The 18,305-nt window shown below is 50.7% G+C and overlaps 1 protein-coding gene across 3 annotated transcripts in view; it reads right to left on the reverse strand.

Moving 5' to 3' along the window:
- The window catches only part of LOC149368006 (uncharacterized), a 50,630-nt gene that overhangs the window by 21,236 nt on the left and 11,089 nt on the right, over window positions 1-18,305 (reverse strand). For 2 of the 3 annotated variants that reach the window (XM_089558188.1, XM_089558179.1), the window contains exons 4-6: window positions 14,651-15,028; window positions 12,143-12,393; window positions 8,182-8,522 (exon numbers count right to left, since the gene is read on the reverse strand). In XM_089558188.1, coding sequence (XP_089414314.1) covers window positions 8,182-8,522; window positions 12,143-12,393; window positions 14,651-15,028 — 970 coding nt within the window. The remainder of the gene's footprint in view (window positions 1-8,181; window positions 8,523-12,142; window positions 12,394-14,650; window positions 15,029-18,305) is intronic. The other variant, XM_089558198.1, reaches the window with a different exon arrangement.

Genomic DNA, 18,305 nt, shown 5'->3' on the forward strand with positions numbered 1-18,305 from the left:
GCAGTGCTTCGACCCACTTGGAGAAGTAGTCGACCGCAACCAGAATATACCGGTTGCCGGCGCGTGTCTTCGGGAACGGGCCCAAATGATCCAGTCCAACCAGTTCGAAAGGTGAACTCGGCGGCGAAAACGCCTGCGGGGGTGGCTTGGTTACTCGTGTGGATGACTTCCTGAACTGGCACGTCTGGCAGGACGCCACGTGTTCCTTGACGTCTCTGGACATATTAGGCCACCAAAAGCGCTCCGGCACTCGTGCGTAGGTTTTGCTGCGGCCAAGGTGACCAGCCGTGGGAGCGTCGTGTAGGCCGCGCAAGATTTGCGACCGCAGTGTTGCTGGCACAACTGGCAACCACACGGGTGGTCGACCACGGGACCACTTCACATGACACAAGAGGTTATCCTTCATTTGATAGACCCGGCGCAGTTTGCGGAGACCTGCGCCGACGGCGGTGCCAAGGGAGTGGATTATGGCAGCAACGTCGGGATCTTGCGCTTGCGCAGTCCTGAGGTCCGTCAAAGCTGTCACGGAACAAGGGTGGCGAGAAAGGAAATCGGCATCCTGATGTGCAGAGCCGTGCCGATGCACTATGGTGAAATCATACTCTTGAAGTTGCAGGGACCAGCGTGCAATCTTGGCATTTAAGTGTTTGGCAGACTGCAGCCAAGTCAGAGCGCTATTGTCCGTGACGATGGTAAAGTGACGGCCGTACAAGTAGGGACGGAACTTCTCGACGGCCCAGACAACGGCGAGGCACTCGAGTTCTGAAGAGTGGCGGCGGCGCTCAACGTCGGAACGCTGGCGGCTGGCATAAGCTAGGACTTTATGGTCACCAGACTCGTCTTCCTGCAGAAGGACAGCGCCGAGCCCATCTTGGCTGGCATCCGTGTGGAGGACGATGGGGGCCGATTCGTTGTAATGGGCCAACGTAGGAGGCTCGAGGAGCGCGTGCTTGACGTCAAGGAACGCGAGCTGTTGGGCCGGTGTCCAACTCCACGCTGCATTCTTCTTCAGTAGGGCGGTCAACGGAGCGCTTCGCTTGGCAAAGTTGGGTATAAAACGACGAAAGTATGAAGCAAATCCGAGGAAACTTTTCAGCTCCTTGGCAGTGGTGGGAGCTTCGTAAGCCGTAAGCGCTTTTAGCTTCTCCGGGTCGGGACGGATGCCATGCCGGCTCACAACGTGACCCAAGTACCTGACCTCTGCGAAACCGAAGAAACATTTCTTTAGTTTTAAGCGAAGCCCAGCAGAGGTAAGGGCTTCGAGGACGAGTTTGAGTCGCATTTGGTGTTCATCAAACGTGGCCGCATAGACAATGACGTCATCCAGGTAGACCAGCGCCATAGTCCACTTCATATGGCCTAAGACGCGGTCCATGAGGCGCTGAAAGGTGGCTGGAGCATTTGAGAGACCGAACGGCATACGGTTGAATTGGTAGAGGCCGTCGGGAGTCACGAATGCTGTCTTTTCCACATCATCGGGGTGAACAGGCACCTGCCAGTAGCCCGAGAGCAGATCTAGGGTGGAAAAATAACGAGCCCCCTTCAGGCGGTCAAGTGCATCATCGAGGCGGGGCAGCGGGTACATGTCGAGACGAGTGATAGCGTTCAGCTTGCGGTAATCTACGCAGAAGCGGAGTGTTCCATTATTCTTGCGCACAAGGACGACAGGGGAGGACCAAGGGCTACAAGAAGGGGCGATGATTCCCTGGTCAAGCATGTCGCATACGTGCTGCTGGATGACTCTCCGTTCAGCTGGCGCGACACGGCGAGGTTGGTGATGAACAGGCCCACGGTTTTCGGTGTTTATCCGGTGTTGGGCCCAGGAAGTGCACCCGAGTTCACTGGCGCTTAGAGCAAGGCAACTGCGATGCTCGAGCAGCAAGGCCTTCAGAGAGGCGAGCTCCGCGCAGGTCAGGGTGGGCCCAAAGTTAAATGCGTCCCATGATAGGACCGCCGGCTCGGGAGTGTGGTGAGATGGTGTGTCAGGTTGCAAAGACGCAACCGGTGATTCGGAATCCAAGGCTGACGCTGTACCCAATTGCGTGCCGGGAGTCAGCACGAGCGGCGCACGGCTGATATTAAGCATTAATACGTGGGCCTCTCCATTGAGCACAGACAGAAGGCTTCGAGGGGAGGTCATCTCTCGGGCTGGAGCCAAACACCGGGTAGGTTCGAAAAGCACATCCGCTGTGAGCGGACTGTCAGACTTGGCACGCACCCAAGTTGCCGCACCCGGCGGCAGAGTCACGGCGGACGCCACAGTCACGGTAGTGATGTCGACTGGCTTGACTCGACGTGGCCACTTCGTTCCCAGGTAACGCACAGATCCCGAAGCACGCTTGGTCGCCGACACTAGGGACTGCCACAGGGTTTCACCGAGGCTGGAAATCCAGCTAAGCCAACCCGGCTCACACAGAGTTTGGCTCGCACGTGGTTCTGTGGTGGTAAAATTGAGAACGACTCCGGCTTGCTGGCACCACCCGCACCCGAGGACCACTGGCCAAATAGGGCTGTCCGCGACAACAAACTCGGTGGAGATGGTCTTTCCGAGTGCTGTCAGGTTGACGGTAACACGTCCGATTTGCTCCACCGGGGCGCCGTTAAAAGCTACGAGCCGGGTTTTGGCGGCTGGAAGAAGCAGGTGGGGCGCGTTGACAATAAGCGATTTGTCGAGCACATTAACAGCCGCTCCAGTGTCGACCAAGGCCGCTACGTGCCGATCAAGCAGGGCGACGTCAACGAGCACGTAGGGAGCTTCCGTTGTCATCGAAGCCGACGAAAGAAGGGGACGCGGCGAACTAAGGAGTGCGGGGACGGACTTTATCCGGGGGCACCGTTCCACCGAATCGTTTTCCGACGTCGGAGGGCCAGCACAGTCCCTCGCGTAGTGTCCCCTCAGGCCGCAGCGGAAGCAGGTCGTGCGGGTGTCATTACGCCTGCGTCGGGTAGAGGCCGCTGTGGGGACTGAGAACCGAGGAGCCTGCACCGGGACGCTGTGCTCGGAAGACGGTGGCGACCCCCGCGTGGCCAGCAAAGTCGATTCCGCCTCGACGGCGAGCGCCATGGCGGCGCGAACGGACTCAGGACGCCCAGAGCGGACCAAGCGCTGCACCTCAGGGAGTCGGATGGCGTCGATGAATGCCTCGGTGCCGACCAGGGCCACGGCGTTCTGAGGCGCCCCCGGCAACGACTGCAGAGCCAGGCGTTCAATGGCGGCGGCGAGGTCCTGGTATGTCTCCCCGGGCTCTTGACGGCGGACTCGCAGGCGGTGGTACTGCACACGGGGGTGACCTGAGGTACTGTAGTGGTCGGCGAGGAGGCCCGCCAGGACAGTATAAGAGCCCAGCTGGTCAGGCGGCACATTCTGCAGCAGCTCAGTCGCGCGGCCTCTCAGTTTGGCGACGAGCATCCGTGCCTTCATCTGCTCGTCCCAGCCTCTCGCCGCCGCAATACTGTCCAGCTGGATGCGGTAAGCATCCCACGAAATGGTGCCGTCGAACGTGGGCAACTCCACGACGTCCAATGATGCGCCCGCGCCGAGTACGCTGTTGGCGGCTACGACCGCAGGTACAGCGACGGCAGAGCTGGGTACAGCGGTGGCGGGGACGTCCAGAGGCACCGGACCCGTGTTCGGCTCGCCTGGCAGAAGGCGACGGAAGTCGCGCCGGATCGCCTCCATCTCCCCAGCCTGGACAGTCAGACGGGCCTCCCATGCGTCCATCCGCTGAGTAAAAATATCGAGGAGGCGCTCAATACCGGCGTCCAGCCGCTGCGGAGAAACGAACCCCTCCGAGCGCCCAGGTGTAGCGATGCCGGCCGCGGCGTCGTCGGCGCCGTCGGCTGGTGGCGGAGTCCTGTCGACTGGCACGTCGGGGACTTGATTCTGGGAGCGGGTGAGCGGTATGATCCCACCGCTGCCACCAAATGTTACGGGACGGCGGGCCCGCGCAGAGAAAGGCACAGAGACTCAGACACAGGAGACTCGGACACAACCGGCCGCGGCCATTCTCTTTCGTTCTCAACCTCACGCGCTAGCGCCGCGCGCTCTCTCCTCGCGCTCGCCCCGCGCCTCTTCTTTATTTGTATACCGCAGCGCGCTCTTGGTTGCGAAGGTCGTATGCCGTTACAATATACAGCTGACACCTTCCTGATAGCCACACTTTTAAAGGTGCACTGAAGAGGATTCTGAACTTGTCTTTTTGCCGCGGGAACTCGATCTACACGTTCCTAGCATTCTTAGAAACTGCAACTTATTGCCCTCTATGGCCGATTTCCCTAATTAAATTGAATTAACGTCCGGCTCCTGCCCTTCTTTTTTAATTCTGCCTTGTACGATGGGCGGGGTCGACCAACGCGTGAAGTTCCTTTCAGCCAGCTCCGTGGAGGCTTTGCTTTCGCTTTATTTTGTTTTTTAGGTTTCCATGAATAAATAGTTTCATTCGCAGATAATATAGCCGCAAAATAAGCCCGCAGAAATAAAAATACGCGCGGACTATTTGCTACTACGGACTACTATGTATTACTCCGCCGATGGCAGAGCGGCAAGCCGCCACAGGACTGGGTGAAAGGCACTCCACGCGTTGGTCGACTCCGCCCACCGTACGAGGCAGAATTAAAAAAAAAGGGCGGGAGCCGGACGTTAATTTGATTTAATTAGAGAAATTGGCCACACAGGGCAATAAGTCACAGTTTCTAAGAATGCTAGGAACGTGTAGATCGAGTTCCCGCGGCCAAAAGACAAGTTCAGATTCCTCTTCAGTGCACCTTTAAGACTCATGTTAAAATGACACAACCTCAGCATGAACCGCACACCAGCTGTGTACTGTATTCCCACTTTATAGGCCACGTCCCCATTCTGTCACAATCCTACATTGTAAAAACTCGAACAGTGGCCTGCCATTCAGTTTTACATTGCACTCCAGACAAGGTGACTGCTGTTGTGTTGGTCTTTACAGAGCAATAGCAGTTAAGGCCATGGTACTCCGAACACTAATTCTGTGCATCGAGTTGAAATCAATGAAAATTTTGTAAGTTATAGTTTGTTTCAAACATTTTCTTCCTTTAGGAACAGAAAGGCACATGGCAATTCTACAATATGTCATGTCTGTGTCTACCCCTGCGACTATGTCTACTACTGCTTGTCTGTGTCCACTCCCTCCTATCTGTTGTCCTTTCTCTGTTGCTCGATATTCAGCCTTCACTACCGCTACATTTTTTCCCTAAGGGCAACGTAAAGTAGAAAGGAATATGCCCATCATGAAATACGCTATATTCTCAAGTTTTGTATGTGGACACAAAATGTTGCCTTCAGTGGCCATGTCTGCAGGTTTGTATAGCTCCATGAGTATCAAGTTATGCGCAAGATGCGAAGGCGTCACAAATCGCATCGATAAAACATTCCTGATGCCCACACGACCTTCTTTAACCCAGGATCAGCTGTACCAGGTAGACAAGGGTACTGCTACATTCCAGCTGGTTCAACGTAATGGAAAGGAACAGCGCAAAGATGGGACAATGAAGAGAGCCAACACAAGCGCTCACTAGTAGCTCTTTTAATACAATAGCATTAGAAATGCGCCAAAACACCACTGATGCCCGGTGTCATGAAATTCGCTGATTGGTCGAGAGAGGCCACGTGACCTTGTGACACAACTTGCCCACTGTGGCAGCTGGAAATTAAATTATTGATTGGTCGAGAAAGGTCACGAGACTTTGCGACATCATATCAACCTGCCTAGGGGAAGTGAGCAACCAGTTTCTCGAGCACAATCTACACAGAGAATCGGAATCAAAAATCAGTAAAAAAAATGCAACAAGCAAATGTCGGCACCACGACAGCATAGCAGATACCTGCCACTGCAGTCAGCAGTCCGAATATGGCAGCTGATGGACAGACAATTGCAAACAAACTGACACAAACACACAGAAGTTGCAACAGAAGCTGCAACAAATGTGAAATCTAGAGCTAATGCATTGCACTCTTAGAGCGACTTAGGCGTCCCCGGTTTTTTTTTTCCTTGTTCATTTTGGAAGTCCAAACAAAACACACAGTCTACTTTATGTTTAACAACTCCAGCGCGAGCTCCCGCTATCCATATCGGCATCAGTATCACCAGCTCTAGCTTTTTGAGGCTGCCAAAAACATAGAAGCTGTGGTAGCATAGTAGTTCATCGTAGTTTTGGCTTTCATGCGCTGCCGCCGAGCGATGCAATTTTAACATCGGCATCGGTATCACCAGCTCCAGCATTTTGTTGCTTTTGTGGTGTGTTAGTGTTCCCCATAGTTGTGGTAGTTGCGGCTTTCGTGTGTTGCCACTGAGCGTTGCAGTTCTAGCACGATGGGCAAGCACCTTAATAGCTACACAGCTGGGAGTTTGCTTTCGAACATGGCAACCGTGTGGCGGGCAGGAAATTTGACGTGTGCGAGAAGTGCGTCCGATGACGGTGCAAAACAAAAAAGGTTGCGTTGAGGAACACAAGCTGCAAAAAGCGCACTTTCCGAGGCAAGCCGTGCGAGTTTCCCGAACTGGAAGAAGAGCTGCTCTGCTATGTGATGGAAGTGCGGAACAACGGCTACGCGTTGACAGCGGACATGCTGCGCGACTTCTTGTGGGATGAGCATGCACCCGAGCACAGCAACCGCTTGGAGTTGGATGACTTCGCAGCCGATGACTGAAGGCAGACAAAATGCCGCTCATTCCCTGATTGGTGTGTTTTTACTCAAAAAAAAAAATAAAAAATTGCACATCATGTGTATGAGCCACACACCAAAAATTGGCCCTCAAATGTGGAAAAAGAAGTGCACTTATACGGTAATACACCACATGCCCGGGGAGCTTCGCAGTATCTGTGAAGTGCATACAGGTGTGCATCCCACGTGGTCTTCCCTTTCCGCTGCGCCGAAATTGCTCCTGCATGCGACCTATGACTTTTGTCTCTCAGCACTGAATAAAGGGTATGCACAGGGGCCAGACTCTTGCGTGGTTGGCTTTCCGAACAAGTTAGCTTTGGCTATCGCGTGAGCCAAACCAAACAGGTTAAGGAAGCTGAGCACGCGAGAATCTGGCCCCAGAGTATGGGTTCATCATCAAGCCAAACCTGCAGCCAGTGGAACCACGGCTGTTGGCCATACCGATGAGAAAGGAGCGTTTAGGATGGCAAATGTGTGCAGGTTTTAAACCAAACAGACCTCCGAACCCGTTCAGCAATAATGACAGAGCAGGGGGCATTGACAGACATTCCAGAGGTGCCTCCAACGACTCTGGGCACACCTGCTCTCATCATCATCATCATCAGCCTGACTGTGCCCACTGCAGGGCAAAGGCCTCTCCCATGTCACTCCACTTAACCCTGTCCTTTGCCAGCTGAGGGCCACCGCATCCCCGCAAACTTCTTAATCTCATCCTTAGAGATAAAACTAGTTTTTAGAGATAAAACCTAGCAGCACTGCTTTGTACCGTTTATAATTTTCTTCATCACATAACAAATTGTACTTGGGGTTACATAACTTACTCAGGTTCAATGGTGAAACGAAAAAAAAATTATTGTCTATCCATGTAGTCAGACCAGATGCAAATTAGGTGCGCTAGCAGTTCAGTTTTCACTTCGGTTCTGGTGTTCAGATCCAGTGTAAGTTGTCCGGATAGTGATAATGGGCCATATATGCGGGACTGGTCGTTCTCTACATTCATGGATCCCTGGGAGTCTTTCTGGCTGGGACAGTGGTGCAGCGGTCAAGCGTCGAGCCACTGCCCTGCAATGCCAGATGCTGCTATCGGTGGGACTTGTGTTGCTCTTAGCCTCTCACGATTAATTGAGCTGCCACTTGACGGCAGGTGAGCAGCCTGCCACAAAACAGGCTTGACAGACAGAAAAACACACAATGGCTGAATATGGGGTATGGCCACTATCACCATCAGCCTGACTACACCCACTGGAGGGCAAAGGCCTCTCCCATGTCTCTCCAATTGACCCTGTCCTTTGTCAGTTGCCGCCAATGTATCCCCACAAACTTCTTAATCTCATCCACCCACCTAACTTTCTGCCGTCCCCTGCTACGTTTGCCTTCCCTTGGAATCCACTCCGTTGCCCTTAAGGACCAGCGGTTGCCTTGCCTTCGCATTACATGCCCTGCCCATGACCCTACATTAATGCCCATGCCCCTGCTCTCATGAGCCCCACCTTTGATGGTGAGCTTCTCGATGCTGCTGTTCTGGGCCAGGCCGTTGACGACCGCATGGGGCCAGCGGGATGACCGGGGCAGCTCCATGTCCAGCTCCCTGAGGGCGACTGCCGAGGCCAGGTAGGTGGCCAGGGACTCGGCAGCCTCCAAATCAGCAAAGCAGCCGGGGCTGTGCAGCTGCAGGGCAGTCAGGTGGCGGCCACAGTCCGAGGAGGCCAGGGCCAGGCAGGTCTCCCGCAGGGTCTGGCCGTCTGGGCAGCTGAGGCAGTGCTGGCCGAGGGACAGCAGCGCCCTCTGCTCGCCTGCCACCTGGGACAGGTACAGGGCGGACGAGGTGCAGCTGAGCAGCCACACCCCACCCCCCGCACACACGTCTGGGCTCAGCAGTTGCAAGATAGCCATCGTTTAGATGTTAAAACTGAAAGCGAGGCAACCTGAAAGATTACTTATTATTTCCAGGCATAGGAGAATTACATGTGGAGCCCCAAGGTTACTAACCTCTTGTGCACCATTCCAAAGAAGGAGCACAAGACTACAATTTCACACTTCTACTCCTTTCATCATCGCCACCATCAGCCTGACTATGCCCACTATAGGACAGAGGCCTCTCCCATGTCTCTCCAATTAACCCTGTCCTGTGCCAGTTGTGGCCACCCTATCCCCACAGCCTTCCTCATCTCAAAGGTATTGGTGAGCGCTATCACTATACAGAAAGGGACAAACACACAAGACGAAGCGCTTTCTAACAACTGTTTGTTCTCTGAAGAAACATGACTATATACACATATTGACGTCATATCGTACGCACAAGAGGGAAGGGCACACGGCGCTGACAGGAATCATATGAAAGATAAAAGGAAGAAACAGGAAAAAAAAAAAACAACATGTGCACTTACAACAGCCAAAGATTACTATTCTCGAGGTAGGTTAATGCAGTTCTTTCTAACGTCATGTTTCTTCAGAGAATAAACAGTTGTTAGAAAGCACTTCATCCTGTGTGTTCGTCCCTTTCCGTATAGTGATAGCACTCACCAATACCTTCAGGAATGTATTTCCAACTAGCCCCAGTAGTAGCTATTTTATTCCTCATCTCATCCGCCCACCTAACTTTCTGCCGCCCCCTGCTACGCTTGCCTTCTCTTGGAGTCCACTCCGTTGCCCTTAAGGGCCAGCCCTTAAGGATCTTGCCTTCGCATTACATGCCCTGCCCAAGCCCATTTCTTCCTCTTGATTTTGCCTAGGATGTCATTAACGCGCGTTTGTTCACTGAGCCTTTCTGTTCTATACTGTACTCCTTTAGATATCATCTGTAGGTATGAGGCAATCTATCGTGGAGGGATCCCGATTGTTTTCCATCACCCGCAGTTACACAGCGAATAAACAATCACCTCAGCACAAGGCATGAAACCACTGAATTTTATCTTGTAAAAAAAAAAAAGATTACGTTGGGTTGTTCTTCCTAAGCCCTCAAGCTTGCTTTTAAGATTTTTACGATCAGCGACCAAATTGCTTGTGCCTTCAGTTCAGAAATGCTGCTGCAAGGCTTTCATACATGCAAGTGAGGCCCGTTGCAGGCTCAGAAAGGTCATTGACCACATCCATGTTTCGCAGTAGCTTTCTTTGCACTGATAATTCCACATCATTATCTTGTTTTAAAAGCAGCTTAGGATGAGAGAATACTGCAGACTGACAATGCATTGAGCAGCAGCATAACACACCATGTTCACTTGCCTAATGGACACACTATTTTGGCCATCAAAGCAAAATATTTTTCCCCCAAATAATAGACACACCCCCTTCTCATCTTGCCAGCAATCGTGGAGACACTGCACACCTCGGTGGCTTTTCACAGTAAAGCAAGTACTCACACTACTCAACATTAAGAAGGGCACGTATGAGCATCAAAACCATTCAATGCTTCACAGAGTACACCAGAAAAATGGCTACTCCGAACCATCAGAGACGTTGCATGATATGCGGTGGCACATCCATGCTGGCAATGCCCCATTCTACTCAGATTCCACCTAGAACTGCTACAGCATGCAGTGTTTGCTACTACACACCACCAGGAATTGTTGGCAAGAGCAAGATAAAGATTGAACCATGGCACTGACACTTGCCACACCACCACCACCAGTCACTCGTGTCCTGGGGCAAAGCCTGCCACCTGCAATCCGAGTAGGCACAGTTTGGCTCTCGGCAGTTCGATATATATCTGTTTTATACGAAGCCACGTTCGATACACAAAGTAAGAAATGCATGTGTTTGTTGAAAATATTTAGGAAAAATTTGATATAGCCATCCATGTACATTATAGCAAGGGTTTACTGTAAACTGCTTGAAAACACTAAACAATGCTTTGATTTTACAAGAAACTGTTTCACCCCACAATGGTGAACCTGCCTCGATGGCTCAGTGGTTAAAGCGCTCGTCTACCGTGCCAGAGTACCCAGGCTCGAACCCGACCGCAGCAGCCGCGTTTCGATTTAGGTTAAATGCAAAAGGTGCCCGTGTGCTGTGCGATGTCACTACATGTTAAAGATGGCGGAACCTCTTTCTCTTCACCTTCCTGCCTTCCCTCACTGTGCGGTTCAGGTGTCCACTGAGATATGTGAGACAGTTACTGCACCGTTTTCTTTCCTCAGAAACCAATTTTATCCCAATGGTGACAGTGAGTAGGATTCCAGGACTGCTCCCCTCCACGTACATTAATGGACTTCGCCACATGTGAACAAAGGGAAAGCGAAGGCCCCCCCCTGCTGCTGCTGGCTCGCATTTCAGTCACCCCTGAAGAAGGCACCGAGTTGGTCTCGAAACACTGGGTTGAAAAAAATCTCTGCCTCTCCCGTAACCGAGAGTAGAGTAAGCATGAAATGTTTACGGGCATAACACATTGGTTGTAGATGGTACTAGTCAAAATCTTGAAATGGGTCTAGTGTTCAACACACCACACCACACATACTGTGCACTGGTCCATGTGGACGCAATCGTTTCCTGTGAGTGTCTGGGGAATCTCTTCTGCCCTGCCTCATCAGCTGTATCCGGTTTCTGTCAGGCTCCACTGCTCAGCTTAAGCAGCTGTGACGGTGGCGGCATTGAAATGCAGGATGATGCAGAAGCGTACGCGGATATGACGAGACGCGGGCCTGACAAGAATGTATCTGCAGCGCATTCGAATACTCCGTGAGCGTGTATACATCTGCCCGCCAAAGGGGGAAACGCCATGAGCTGAAGGCCCAGTGGCCGGTCTTTTACATGTGTGAGTGTGGGACCGCAGCGCCATCCTTGGGGACGGTGCGGAAGCAGTTTGGCAGTTTCTCGCCCAAAACCCTTCTCACCCTGGAGCTCCTCTCTTGCTCTAAACGGCCCTCTCTCAAAGCCCCTAACAGATCATGTATGATAACGAAGTGTATCGTGGCATGTATGTGCTTTTTACACGCGTTATTAGAAATTGGAAGTTATAATTCTGCGCATTATCAAATGCACAGCTCGAGTGATATCTCGATGAAAACTGAGAAGACGTTCGAAGCAGTTATTTTTTTGTAACTTGTTTGGAGAGCTACCGGCGCTTGTATGCCGGTCCTGTAGGAGGGCTTAGAGAGTCTCGTTAAGTCTCGTACGGTGCCCCGATGCTCTTGTTTCAGTGCCCGGAGGAGTGGAATTCAATGCCTGGATGTTGGCTCTTGGTCTCGGCCTGACGTCACCACACTGCCGACAACGGGAGCTAAAAGCATTTCATGCTTAATAAATAGTTAGTTGGTGTCGGTATGCCTCAACTTCTGTTTTTATACAGCAATGCTTCCGATATGCTGGCAGTACTCTGTCCCAACCACGATGCACATTTTGTCGTGGACCAGTGTGAGACCTGTACCAAACTTTGGTTTTCAGCTTAAGAAGCCCTCCAAACACACAAAAAAAGGAAAGAAACTAAAAACCAAACCAAACTTGAAACGCCCTCACCTGCCGACAGTCACCCGGTGGGCCATGGCCGTCTCCTGCAGGGCCGTGTAGAAGGGCCACAGACCGACGAGGTGCAGGGCCGAGAAGTGCAGCTCCTCGAGGGACGCACACTCCTGGGCCCCCGCCAGCAGGCGGCGCAGCTGGCCCAGCGAGAGGCTGCAGTCAATGCCCAGGCGGCGCAGGGACCTGGTCCGCTGGAGCACCTCCACCAGGGTGTCCACATGCCACTTCTTCCACGCAAACTCCCCCTGCTATGCACAGGGGGAGAGAGAGAGAGATATGTGCATTGGATGATGGGCTGCACACGAAGAGAGAAGAGAATTCAGGGGGCACTTTATCTAATGTGCTGCAAGGGGAAAGCGTTTCCTGGCACCCTGGTTTTTTCTTTTGTTATGTTTATTATTTTTATTGCGAAAGCAATACTAGTTGCACTTTCAGCCCGTCGCGTAGCGAGGCCGGTAGCTACCACATTAGCATATTGGATTGGATTGGATTGTATAACCGATGCATCACCACAAGTCTAACCACAAGCACCACCACCAGCTACACTACCAGCTGTACCATGGCGTAGGTATGGATATTGCTTTCGCAATTACCGGGCTTAACCAAGCTAAGCCACAGCGAATTTTTTTGTGTTATTATACTTTCAATTTATTTTTTATTTTTGTTTATTTTCTTATTTTTTATTTTTCTTTTCTAATTGTCAGTTTTTTTATTTGTTCTATTCCATTTATGAGACCCATGCATTCACTAGATGCGCCTTTGTTCATGCTCAAACCCTGAGCCTTCGTGGCAGAGTGGTAGCGTCTCCGCTTCAAATTCCAAAGGCCCTGGCTCGATTCCCAGCCTCGACGCAGTTTTCTTTTTAGGTAGTGATGTTGAAACACGGACAAATCTGCCGACACGGCTGCTAATGACAGTACGGGGTTTCAAAGGCTTTTGCCTTAAAAAAAAAAGACATAGCTAAATTCGCTCATCTCGAGGCAACAGACACACATAAAAGATAAAAAAAAGCTGGAGGGGACACACAATCTTTGCCTCTAGGTTATGATGTGATGCCATCAATGAATCAACACCCCTAGATGCAGAATTGCTCATTCTCGGTTTACATTCATTGATCCCTGGGAGTCCTCGTACCACTCCTGGTACAATAGTGCAGCGGTTAAGCGATGCGCCACTGCCCTGTGATTGCAGGTGCTGCTACCGGTGGGGAATGTGCACATCAGGTTGCTCTTCTCGAGCAACCTCCCGTGACCTATCATTAACCGAACTTCCCCTTGCCATGGTGGACTGTTGGCTCACAACTCAGCGGGCAGGTTGCTGACTTAACACATTTTAATGAGCCTGTGACACAACATTAAAATCTCTATGAACGAAATAGTTGTTAAGTGTGTCAACCATAGCTTGCCCACTGATTGCTTGATTCTTGTGTTGTGTACAGAAAAATGTGGCTAACACAAATCTCACAGGTTTGCAAAAAATGTTCGTATCACCCAAAATTTATTGCATCAGAAAAAAAAACAAGAAAAACTTGGGGTATGCTTAAGCTCTACGTTTAGAGTAGAACATGACAGCATCATTGAATCCTGTTCACATCGCCTAGTCAACTGCCAGCTCCTATATAGACTCATTATTACTCCCGTATGTGTCAGTACATGTCTCAAAGACACTTCACTGAGTCAAAGATGGCAACGCATTCGCTAGGTTCACCTTTATTCAGCTTGAACCGAGCCTTCATGGAATATGGGCAGTGTGCCCATCTTGCAATCCGAAGGCCCTAGGTTCGATTTCCACCCAAACCCAAATTAACCCAATTACCTTTTCAGCTGAATTAATTTCCTTTGGTTGCAGAAATGTCTTTGAGAAATTTGGGGTCAATCCAAACATTGTTTAGCCTGTTCCCGAATTTTCTTAATTCTTTGCTTCTATCGGAACTTTTTGCTCACGGCCAACAACAACGCTGGCTTTTCTGTGACGCGGGACGCTTAAAGGTACTGCGTCAAAAAACTAAATTCACAAGCTGGAGAATTGGAAATGCAAATCTATTTATAGCCTAAGGGACTTATTTAAGGTGGCACACCAGCACGCAGTGCTCACAGGTGTGTACTGTGTGACTGGTGTTTGTGGCATCACCAATGTGAGGGCAGCACCCCTATAGTGACTCCCTTAGAGTGAATTCCTTAAAGTGACTCCTTTAGATGTCCTGTGGATGTCCAGGACATCCCTGGGACGTCGAAGGGAGTTTGTGCCCATTGGGACCACTCGTTGGCGTGGTGGCACGGGTGCAGAAGAGTGTTCGGAACACTCGTACCACCATATCATATCATATCACAGAGATTATACTGTATTTTGTAACTTCAAAACAGCACAAACAGAGAAAATTAGTCGTGTTTACCGCGCTTGGTGAACAATGACTCACAAATTGAAACCTTGACTGCGCACAGCATTGCGCAGCGTGGTACGGTGACCCACACTCACTGCGCCTCACTTGGCAGAATGGCAACGCACCTGGCTGTCCTGCTCCCAGACGTCCCAGGTGCAGCCGGTGAAGGAGATCTCCTGCAGTGTCCTGTTCCTGGTGAACAGCTTGGCGAACGCCTGCCTGTCACCTGGAGTGACAAGAAACCCCTGCAGGCTGAGCCGCAGGACACTCCGGTTGGCGAGCAGCGCCCTCAACACCGAGCTCACTTCGTGGCAGCGCCGGCCGCTGGACACGCTCAGGTCCGCCACACACGACGCGGTGCCCACCAGGAGGCGCCTCAGGCTGACCGCATTGTCCTGCGTGGCCGACCAGCTGTCCAGGGCCAGATGGGTGATGCTGCGATTGTAGGCGAGGGCGTCCAGGATGACCCCCGCGACACCGCCAGAGCCCAGAGCGGCTGCCCCCTGCGACAGTTGCCACCTTTCGTCATCATCATCATCAGCCTGACTACGCCCACTGCAGGGCACAGGCCTCTCCCAGGTCTCTCCCATATTAACCCTGTCCTTCGCCAGCCGCGGCCACCGTATCCCCGCAAACATCTTAATCTCATCCACCCACCAAACTTTCTGCCGCCCACCCCTGCTACAATTGCCTTCTCTTGGAACCCACACCGTTACCCTTAAGGACCAGCGGTTATCTTGCCTTCGCATTACATGCCCTGCCCAAGTCCACTTATTCCTCTTGATTTCCACTAGGATGTCATTAACCTGCGCTTGTTCTCTCACCCACTCTGCCCGCTTCAGATCCCTTAACATTACACCTATCATTTTTCTTTCCATAGCTTGCTGCGCTGTGCATTTGAGAAAGAGAGAGAAAAGGGAGGACTGCGGTGAAAAAAAAAAAAGAGAGAGAGCAGAGCGACATGAATTAGGCACCTTGCAAATACCAAACGCAACCCTCCTTTTGATGACTACATGTTCAGAACTAAAAAACAAAAAACAAAACAACGGGAAACATTCAAATTCCAAAACATGTTCAGAGGTGAAGCTACCCTTTAGGACAAAGAAGCAACAGTGATGCAGCTAAACTGCCTCCATTCAAGAAGAGCCACTCACAAGCCTGTAGAGCACACACCTAAACGAGACCACCACAGGAAGCATATACAAAGTGCTACCGCAAAATTCAGGCAATCCGATCTAAACAAAGAAAGGTGCTCGGCTTAAGCCAAAGTTTGCACTGCTTCCTTCGAAGCAATCACCTTGAGAAAGCATACACCCATCCTAGCATTTCTCCCATGATTACATGCATCCATGGAAGTCGCAAAGTGCGAGCGAGTTGAGATTCCGACTGGACCTTTCACCTGTATTAAACCGATGCCTTTTCATCCACAATTTTATTTTCAAGAACAAGAAAAAGTCAGAAAGAGCAAGGTTAGACAAACAGGGCAGACTTGGAAGCAGTGCGATGTTTTTGGATGTCAGGAACTGTTAAGGGGGGACCCTGGTCTTGAAAAAAAAAATTTATTAATCTAGATATAGTAATGAAATTTTCAGGCCACATGTATTTTTGTGTGCTGATTTTAGACATGTCATTTAATTTCGTGTAAAACAATTCCTTGAGCACTTATGCACTTTTTATGCAAGTCTTTTGGAGAGAGCATATAAGAAAATTTGCTGCAGGAAACTCGCTGAAATGCATGCCATTGGGCTCTCTTGACACCAAGGAATGCAATAAGGGTAAAATTATCAACCTGGCTATCATAGAACTTGAGTTACAGGGTACTGAAGCTGCCACTTCACAAACAGGAATACGCATTTTTCTTCTCATTTCTGAAGCAACAACTTCAGAACTCTATAACTCAAGTTCTATGATAGCCAGGGTGATAATTTTACCCTTATTGCATTCATTGGTGTCAAGAGAACCCAATGGCATGCATTTCAGCGAGTTTCCTGCAGCAAATTTTCTGCAAAACTTTTCCCAAAATACTTGCATAAAAATTGCACAAGTGCTCAAGGAATTGTTTTACACGAAATTAAATGACATATTTAGAATCGGCACACAAAAATACATATTCCCTGAAGATCTCGTAACTGTGACTTCATTAATAAAATTTTTTTTCTCAAGACCAGTGTCCCCCCTTGATGCACGAGTGATGCATACTACAATATCGTACACACTGAGGATAGTCCACCTGCGATCTGCAAAGGCAGCCACGCGAACTTCTGTTACTGTTATCTGTGTTATCCTAATCGGTGGTCATCTGGGACATTCATCACCATCCACAGATGTTTGGCCATCTTTGAAGCGTTTGTACTACAAAAACCTCTTCGCTTTCGATCATGGAATTAGCTCTGAAACCTTTCTGTGGCATATGTTGCGCTTCTGGAGCCATTTGGTTAAATCTGAAACAGAATTAGATGCATATTTTTTTGCTCCTTAAAGCCCATCATTTTGGATGAAGAGAAATACGCCAAATCACTGAAACATACTCTTAGAGAATCAAACAGAACAAAACAATTTGTCCGCTCAGCTGTACAGCTGTCAGCACACAGGCATATAAGGCAGACTGCTCCCCACACCTACCAGCGGAAAGCCGTAGTGCGCCTAGTTCACATGCAGAGTTTTTAGATTCCCCGAACTTCTGGGTAGCACCTTGTACAGTAGCCGACCGACTTTTTATACTCCAATAATTCGGACATGCACGATATTTCAGACTTCCTTGAGGAACTACCACACACCTCACAGGAACATGTACACATTCACGACCGATAATTCGGACTCTGTGGAATCCACAAGTTCGATTTTTCGGACTAAAACAGATGCCAGCAATCCTTTGGCGATCGTTTTTCAACTTCAACCCCATTTTTTTTTCTGCCCAGCACAGATGCGAGTGGGCATTGCTGTCACAAGCAACCGGTTCGTCGGTGCTATGAAAAGTGACATCTTGGATTTAAAAGCTTTAACTGGTTAGGATTGGCTCGGCTATTCGTTCCTTAATTGTACCACTCGAGTTAATGATATGCTCTTCGGTGCTCTGTAAGAATAGCGAGCGATTGCGCTGAATGGAACAGATGTAGCCTTTGCTGCAGCCCGATGTGGCCTGTGGTGCGGGACAGATCAACATTGGGCAGACAGTAAGGGGGGGGGGAGGATTCGGCGTCCTGTGTCAGCCGTGAATCCTTGGGCTGCATCACCCGGCTTGCCCCAGCCTTTCAGACCCAAGCCGACCTCGCCATTGCGCCCCCGACCCTGACCGACCCGACCTACTGACCCCACCGACACGACACACCGCTCCCATCTGAAGACAGCGTCCCCCCCTCCCATGCCATTCAGCACGTCCAAGGGCCCAGGCAGTCGGCTCCTGGCGATCAGTGGTTCAGAAGTTACGTGGACCAGGACTCATTCACCCATCTCTTTCACCGTGGTGGCCAGTACTCCGCCACCTTGCCATCTCTTGTACGATCACCTCAGGCCCATCACCATTTCGCGCGTCTCTTTCAATGATCGGGACAATTGCTCCATGTCCCCAGGCAGTGTGACGAAGAAGACGAAGCTGGCAGTGGCGTGGGACAGAACGCTCGAGCTAGACCAGTGGCCATTAAATCATCTCATTGCTATCAGTCATCTACTCGCATTCTTCGGCTGGCCTCCACATAACAGTATTCTCAGGTATAGATAGATAGCATCCCATTCGCATCACAAACACATTGTGAACAAGGTGCCCATGTGGAAGCCGAAACA

Source organism: Amblyomma mixtum, chromosome 1, assembly GCF_055824585.1.
Source record: "Amblyomma mixtum isolate Tamu chromosome 1, ASM5582458v1, whole genome shotgun sequence".
NCBI classification, from domain to species: domain Eukaryota; kingdom Metazoa; phylum Arthropoda; class Arachnida; order Ixodida; family Ixodidae; genus Amblyomma; species Amblyomma mixtum.